This window comes from Oryzias latipes, chromosome 23 (assembly GCF_053564925.1).
Source record: "Oryzias latipes strain Hd-rR chromosome 23, Olatipes_Hd-rR_3.1".
Lineage (NCBI taxonomy): Eukaryota > Metazoa > Chordata > Actinopteri > Beloniformes > Adrianichthyidae > Oryzias > Oryzias latipes.
Genome location: NC_136259.1, coordinates 12,920,995 through 12,929,083, shown reverse-complemented (window position 1 = coordinate 12,929,083; position 8,089 = coordinate 12,920,995). Strand labels below are relative to the sequence as shown.

At 41.6% G+C, this 8,089-nt stretch overlaps 1 protein-coding gene across 2 annotated transcripts; it reads left to right on the top strand.

Annotated features, from left to right (window-relative positions):
• The first annotated feature begins 327 nt into the window (after positions 1-327).
• On the top strand, positions 328-6,810 carry LOC101160208 (angiopoietin-4). Of its 2 annotated transcripts, none has more exons than XM_078941659.1 (7): positions 328-427; positions 629-703; positions 799-817; positions 906-1,003; positions 5,093-5,210; positions 5,371-5,556; positions 6,436-6,810. In XM_078941659.1, exons 2-7 carry the CDS (start codon positions 635-637, stop codon positions 6,732-6,734), a joined length of 789 nt encoding a protein of 262 aa, XP_078797785.1. In that variant the 5' UTR covers positions 328-427; positions 629-634; the 3' UTR covers positions 6,735-6,810. The 2 variants fall into 2 exon arrangements, with proteins under 2 accessions (XP_078797785.1, XP_078797786.1); XM_078941660.1 differs by having other exon boundaries at positions 401-427; positions 608-703.
• Positions 6,811-8,089: the final 1,279 nt, after the last annotated feature.

Below are 8,089 nucleotides of genomic sequence, written 5' to 3'. Positions count from 1 at the left end.
AGAGATAAAGCGCCACTGTTAAAGGGTTAATTTGACTTTCTGTTAGCCGTCACCCCAAAATGTCTGACTTCAGGGTTAGACTGAAAACAAAACATGAGTCTTTCTTTGGGTTTGTCCTGGAATGTCGTTCAGTCAGGCAGGTGCAGCTAGGAAAGCGATGTCCAAGAAGCAGAAATGTCCTTCTGGGCAGTCATAACCTAAACGTGGAGAAACTCATCTGCACACCACAGGTCAAGAAAAGTCAGTGTTTTGCTCAGAGGATAGGTGGAGGCTTCAGATGCTCACACTTCCCTCAAACTCAGCCTGACCTAACAGGAATGAGGACATTCACAGTGATGAGGAAGGAGGTGTGGCACTCCAGACAGTTTAAAAGACATTGTTTGTCCTGAGACTTTGAGCTGCGACTCAAGCTTTACACAGCAAACAGGTATGTGTTGACTGTGAACTGTGAGGTTATAACCAACAGGTTTTCAGGAGACAACTTAGTAAAATGCATGGGTTTCCATAATGTTCAAAAGTTGTGTTTTTAAATAAGTTTGACTTTTCCAATCTCATTATAACTGTTTTAAACGTCTGAGAAAAGTTTGCTCTGTAACATGTGAGACAGACGTGTTTCTCCTGAACCCAGGTCAAGATGGGAGGTCTCCTCGGCTGGTCTGAACTCATGTTAGCTCTCCTCTTGATCTTCTCCATGCAGACTGGGGTAAAGAAAGCTAAATACGTATGTTGTGTAAATAACTGTTGATCCATAGATTAACACTAATCCTTTCTTGTTTTTCTTCATTTATATCAATAAAGAGTGGATCAGTAAATGCAGGTAAAGAACAAGTTGTTAAAGAATTTTTAACTGTAACGATATCATGAACTGTAACTGTTCATGATATCGTTTCTTTTTCTCTTGTTAGTTGGACCACCCGATTGTTCCTACATTCGGACCTTTTCATCAAATGGAGCCAGTGGGGTTTACAGCATCCAACCTGAAGGATTCAGGTTCAGCTTTGAGGTAACAAATATGACTTCTTATTGCAGTTTGTGATTTTTTTTCCTTGTATGACAGATTTCAGAGTTTAGAGACAAGAGAAGATGAAATGTTAATGAGGCAACATAGTGGGGCAGATTGCTGAAACAATATTTCACTTGGTGATACAAGCACCAAAATTGGTACACAGGTGCTTCAGAACCTCCTCTTTCAGAAAAGCACGTTAGCCAACTTCAAAAATAAAATGGCCACTATTTTTCAAGATGGCCGCCATTCGTACCAGTATGAAACAGTATTTGCACTGACAATACATCAAAATATATGTTTTTTGACACGAAGAATCAAGTTCTGCAATCAAAATTTCAATATCATTAACCGTTTCAGTGATATGATGACAATTATTTGAACTAGCACTGTCTCAGTGATGTTACCGATGTGGTATCTCAAATTGTCGTGACAGAAGCACAAGTTACTATGACAAACTTAACTGACTTGCTTGAATGTAGCCTGAATCATTGTTTTACTCTTTGCATTTACAGCTACACAGTTGTGTGCACTTCAGGGTGTAGCGATAACATTTGCATGGTCCCTGACATTCACCTGTGCAACGACATTTTGTCAGCTGCTGGCAGGACTGAGCAATGGGTGGGAGGGTTGACCGAAGAACTTCCCAGGCTTCACCTTTTTTTTTGCCAGACTCAGTTGCCAGGGCTTTCAGATTACATTGTACATAGTGTTGAGTGGTCCCATATGCAAGCAGCTTGGAATGCAGATCGTCTCACATACTGACCCAGAGATGCACTAGTTGGTGGAAGTGAGTCATAGGGTCTTTCCTCAACTTGAGGGGACAAACCACACCTTCCTCAACATATTTACTTACAACTGCATCTCCTAGCTGGGCTGATATGTCGAGCACTCGATCATATGGGATACTTAGACCATGGGTATGCAGCATTTCCACGAGATGTCTTTTTCTGGTCTTAGCATGAACAGACATCCCAATGTAGACTGGAAGTGGAGTCTCCCTTTCATTAGAATACCTTTGTGTGGTAGCACCTTCTTTGTACTTGGCAAAGCAGTTGTACTGAAGGAGTTAAGCCATTGCCAGATCAGTTGTAGTTGCCCCAAATCTGATCTGAGACTTTATGTCAGCCCCATGCTCAATCATACAGACGAACTGAAACAAAGCTGAGGGAAAGGAATTGTACACTGAATTCTCATACACTTGTGTTCCACCATGTGCTTACGCAATATCTTAGCAGCTTTGGCGAGGATGATTGCATCAGTGTAGGGAGATGCTTCTGACAACACTGGGCCAATGTCTTTGTCAAATGCTAGGAGTACATCTTCTTGTATGCTACAAGTCCAGGTATCTCTGACTTCAGCCTTTCTTTCTGCCTGGTAGAGTTCACATCAGGTATGTCTGTCCCAAACTGCTCTAGTCGCTCTAGTGCTGTATCTTTTCTCAATGACATAGGTCAGGAGTTCAGAAAGGACCAAAGGAAAAACATCTTTTTCTTGGGATGACTCGAGTGTTTCTTTGTTCTTTTGAGCAATGCCCTCTCTCTGTTATACAGAGCAGTCAAGCAAGAGCAATGGTATTTCAGTTCTAAGGCCACCACGTCTCCACCACTCAACAGAGCCAGTCGTCTACCATCATTGAGGTTACGGGCACATTCATTGAGCCTCTCATTCAGTTGCATGGTCATGGCTTGCCGCAGTTCTGAAGCTCTGAAGAACTACACTTATATCGTGTTGGAGGAGACTTCAACTCCTCTTTTGTGTCTGTCTGACAAAGGCAAAACTTCCCCCAGGCAGTCTTGGCTCCACTACTCAATGGGTCATTCGCAGACATCTTGCTTATACAGTTGAAGGCCAAGGGGCTATCCTTTTACCGCTTAACTGTAAAAAAAATAAAAGCACATTGAAGTATAGGATACAACTAGATTCAGGCCTTTGTTGCTCTACACCTAGCCAGATTGTTCATCCAACGCCATTTAGATCCTGTGCGATCTGTACACCTTCCAGGTAACTAAAGCCCCGTTACCCTTGGCTCAGCTCTCCCGCGCTGGCACACCCTGTCAATTCAAGTGCGGCTATCTAACAACTACACTACAATTAACTACAATTCTAGTTGAGATGCATAAGTGGCTAATTAGATAGCATTTGGGACTCTTATGGATACTACTGTCTTAAGTTAGTTTACCACTGCAACAGTTAGTAACTACATCTACAGTTAGTACACTACAAGCTGACGCTGAACCCCATGCTGAGTTTCACAGCAGTGATGTCACCAGTGTGCCCTGGTCGTGCTTTGACATCACTCTCTTAAGGTATCAAAAGCCAAAAGCTTTAATTTTAAACTAAATTGATGTAACAAATAATTGGCAGTGGACATGTAAACTTTTTCACCACAGAGCATAGAAACATGCAAGGTCATATTTAAAAACATCACTATATACAGTAATCTATGAGCCGCCATTTTGAAAAATGTTGGCCACATTGACATTTTCAAGGCATAATTGGCTTTATAATATGAGAAAACATTCATTTCATTTTTGGACCATAAAGAAATTGTGTTAATCAGAGTCCTCTTCAAAAATTGAGATTTGTCAGGTTTGCTTCAGCAGCCATCTTGAAAACTGGCAGCCATCTCGAATTTTCTGATGGCTAACGTTCTTTTCTCAAAATGTATGTTCTGAATGTCATTTGTGCCAAGTTTGGTGCTTGTATCACCAAGTGAAAGATTCTTATGAAATACTGAGATAACCTGCCCCACTAACAGTGTCAAACATTTAAAATAGTAAGTCTGTCATGGATATACCAGCTAAATCAGTTTGTAAATGCAGAAGGTAATTGATTTTAAAAAGGAAAAAATCTCTCAGCCACCTTTAATCTGGTTCCTGTTTCAGGTAAAACACGTTATGCCTCCTATTCAGCAATGCAGTGTAGTAAAAGTTAACTGCTAAGTCCTTAAAGACCATCAAGGAAGATGCTTCATATTTATAGGACTGGTTTTTTTTTCATTCCTGGATTTTGAAAACCCAGCAGAAAACAAAAAAGCTGAAGGTTCTTAACTTCTTCTTCTGCATTGGTTTTCTCCATCTATGGCTCCATCTAGTTTGCTAATTAGAAGTTGCTTAACAAATCAAAATGAGGAAAACTGAGATCCTGTCAACAGTAAATGTTGAAGCTACAGTTAAAATCAGCTTCATTCCTGTTGTAAGATATCTTTTGATAAAAGCTTGAATAAATCCATCTCAGTGGCCTGCTGGTAGAGTGTCCATCCTGAGACTGGAAGGTCGTGAGTTTAAATCCAGGTCGAGTCATACCAAAGACTCAAAATGGGACCCAGTGCCTCCCTGCTTGACACTCAACATAAAGTGGTTGGATTGGGGGGGTTCAACCACCAAATGGTTATCGAGCGCAGCTGCCCGCTAGGCACAGGATGTCTAATGAACATCTACTGTTGATTGTCTACAGGACTTCTCTGACATGTCTATGTTTGATAGTAAAAGGAGAAAAAGGATGAAGGTGGACTAAAATCACAATGATAAAAACATTATTGACTTCGCTTTTGTATTTATATCTATTGTATTTTTAAAGAGTTTTCTACTAGACATATAAAAATATTTTAAAAATAGAAGTTTACAAGTAGATATGTAGGAGACCTCTATATGCTGAACACTAATGGTAGAATTCTAATAGAGTAATATAATCAAGAATCGCCATTCATGTCTATTAGATAACTAGTAGACATATTTTGTAAATGTCTAGTTATCAAACAGACATCTTCTGTCCAGTGGGACACAAGCAACGCACAAGGCATGATAGAAGCAATCAGCTGTGGCAAAGTTGCTAGAGTTCTAAACAGCGACATGCATTAGACCTCTATGAATTGATGTCTATCAGATGCATGATGCATATCTATAGCTGTGAGCTTTGAAATAGCCATGATTTAGATATGTAATAGATGTGTCTGTGCCTAGTGGGTGTGTGTGTTGCACACCGCTCCTTGGGAAAGATCAAATGTGGAAAACACATTTCACACACACAGGTCCATGAAAACAAATGGGACACCAATTTTAAATCTCTTCATCTGTTCCTGTACAGGCTTACTGTGAGATGGGTACAAATGGAATCTGGACAGTGATCCAGAAGCGTACTGGAGGAGCTGTGACTTTCGACAGGGAATGGGCAGCATATAAAAATGGATTTGGATTTGCTTCATGTATGTAAAAAAAAAACTTTATTATGTTAAACTATCTCAGCTACAATGTGTCAAATTCAGATCTAATTGGATGTTGTGTAAAATGAACAACAGGGTACGATCATTTCTCAGTAAAGTGTAAAATAATCTACATAAACTTTGCTTGTCCTGATTCCTTCAGGGGATCACTGGCTCGGTCTGGAGAAGATTTCTGCTATGACCAAAGACAAATCCAAGAGGTGGAAACTGAGAGTGGACCTGTGGGACTTTGAAGGGGGTAGTGCTTATGCTGAGTATGAAGACTTCAGGGTGGGAGATGAGAGCACAAACTACAGACTGAGTGTTGGCAGATACAGTGGAACCGCAGGTACGGATGCATCCTTACATGAAGATCATAGAAAAAATATTCTGATATATTTTTTGAATACAAAAACCTCAAAATTAAAATTCTTGCCATTCACACACACCACATGTGTAGACCATGATGGTCTTCTTTACGCTTTTTAGCCGTCTTTTTTGTTTATACTCTAAAAAACATAACACACTTTTGTTACGTTGCTCCATCTCACCCATGAAAGGGTATCATTGTAAGTAAAACTGCAGAGAAAGAAGAGTAAAGCCTTGTTCGGTAAAAAAAGGGTTCTTTCGTTGAATTTAGCATATTTCTTTATGCAGTTTTGTTACTGTTGTGTTTGTGCAAGAGAGCAGGTTAGAAAAACAAATATAATTTATTCAGCAGTTTTTTCTACTGTGTGACCAAAAAAACAAAGAACAATGCGAAAAAGATCTACAGACGTTGTCTTGTGGTGCATGTAGTTTCATCCAGTTTTAGAATTTTGTTGGTTTTGTTTTTTGCCACAACAAGCCTAGACACACATCTTATGTTTAGGTCTGTAAAGTGTCAATTTTCCTAGTCCTTCGTCTCTTCTTTCAAGTATACCACACAACTAATAATTGAAAAAGTGTTACGGAAGAGAAGATATATTACAACTTTTTGTCCTTGGTGACTATGTAAACAGGTAAGAACATGTACACTGCGGCTTTGCTATGGAATAGCCAACTAAAGTATGGTTACAAAAGGGTGGGATTTCATGGTGCAGTCCATTGTAGGAGCAAAGACAGATCCTAGTTGCCCATTTTTTCACAACTGGAATGGCACCATTAACTGACCATGTTTGCTTTGGGTCAGCAGCACAGTCAGTCTGTTTTTTGAACACTGAACACTGATCAATGTTTCTGTCTTAAGGTGATGCTATCCGAGGAGCCTATCCCGGCGTCGACCAAAATGGCTATGGCTTCAGCACCTTTGACCATGACAGTGACGGCTGCAACCCTTGCCTCTTTGGTGATATTGCTACAAATAGATGCACTGATTTCAACAGTGGTGGCTGGTGGTACAGCAAGTGCGGCTCTGCCAATCTGAATGGTAACTGGCATCCAAAGGGGGATAACATTGGTTGGTCTTCAGGTCTTCACTGGCTCACCTGGAAAGGACCTGCCCCCTACTCAGCCAAAGCCACCAGAATGATGATCACTCCCATGTAACGGTTTCAAAGTGTTTCTGTATTTTCAGATGCTTTGTTATTTTCAGACATGGTGATAAACAATGTGAAACTTCTAATTAAGTGTGTGCCTCAATCTTTGAGTTTTTTTTATATTGATGAAAGCTCTTTACTTAAATGCTGTCAGACCCATTTTTAAATTCCTGATAAATGAAAATACAACAATTCAAAAGTCATAATACCTTTCTAGTTGTAATGCATTTCTTGAGCATTATGTTGACCTGTCCTTCTCAGCTCCCAATATGTCTAAAATTCAAAATGTATTGCTAAACTGCAATGGAAACCTTCCTTCCTCTTTCGGCTTCTCCCATCAGGGGTCGCCACAGCGAACAAGTCGCATGGTAAATTTGGCAATGTTTTTACGCCGGATGCCCTTCCTGACGCAACCTTCTCAAACCGGGCTTGGGACCGGCACAGAGGTAGAGAAGGGTAAACTGCAATGGAAACACTTTTTTCAAATTAAATGAGTTTCGTGACCAACAACTGGATGGCAATGCACTTCTTGGTAGGAACTGACTGGCTTGGGCTCTGCACAGAGGGTGCCACAGCTCATCAGAAATTGAGATCCAGCCGTCTGCCTGTTCTTGTGACAGACTACTTCGCCAAACATGGATCCAGCAGCCGAACCCGGCGGGGTATGCGTCTTTGTTTTTGGGGCACGGCCGCCAGCTCCATCGTCTAACCTGTGTGACCGAAGCCATAATGTCACGGCTACAAATCAACCCACTTGTCAGGGACACATCTGTCGTGACTCCTCCGTGCACTCAGTCATCAGCGACCATCGGAGCAGCGCTTGGAGCAAGGCTCGCACACGCAACGAGAATGGTGCTTTCGGACAAATTCAACGGGGACTCCGAGAAATGCGTGGGCTTCATCATGCAGTTTGATCTGTTTCTGCGCCAACAATGAAGCCTCTATCCCACGGAAGACGCTAAAGTGTCGCTGGTGTGGTATCTCCTGACTGGAAAAGTGTGAGTGGATAGCTATCCTCTGGACTGGAGGTGCGTTACCCTTCCACTCATAAGCCACACTCACAAAGCAGCTTTGGGTGGTGTTTAACCATTGCGCGGACGGCAAAGACCCAAGCGAACAGTTATATGGGATCAAGCAGACCACAGCCACTTACTTGACGCAGTTCTGGACGCAGTTCTAGTGGCATGCACAGACTGGACAGTCAGCTCGCCGATGACAGCTTTTCGTGAGGGACTCACCGCAAAGCTGCAACAGGAACTGGCGTGCCACGAGGAGAAATTATCCTTGGATCAACTCATAGCTCTTACCATCAAACTGGGTAATCTGCTGAGAACCAGGCGGTCACGCAATCCAGCCTCAGCGAAC

Excerpts from the sequence above, each read along its gene's own strand:
- LOC101160208 (XM_078941659.1), top strand. The coding sequence starts at position 635 with ATGGGAGGTCTCCTCGGCTGGTCTGAACTCATGTTAGCTCTCCTCTTG. Across the intron at positions 1,004-5,092 it reads GATTCAGGTTCAGCTTTGAG|GCTTACTGTGAGATGGGTAC; the intron begins GTAACAAATATG and ends GTTCCTGTACAG. Across the intron at positions 5,557-6,435 it reads CAGATACAGTGGAACCGCAG|GTGATGCTATCCGAGGAGCC; the intron begins GTACGGATGCAT and ends TTCTGTCTTAAG.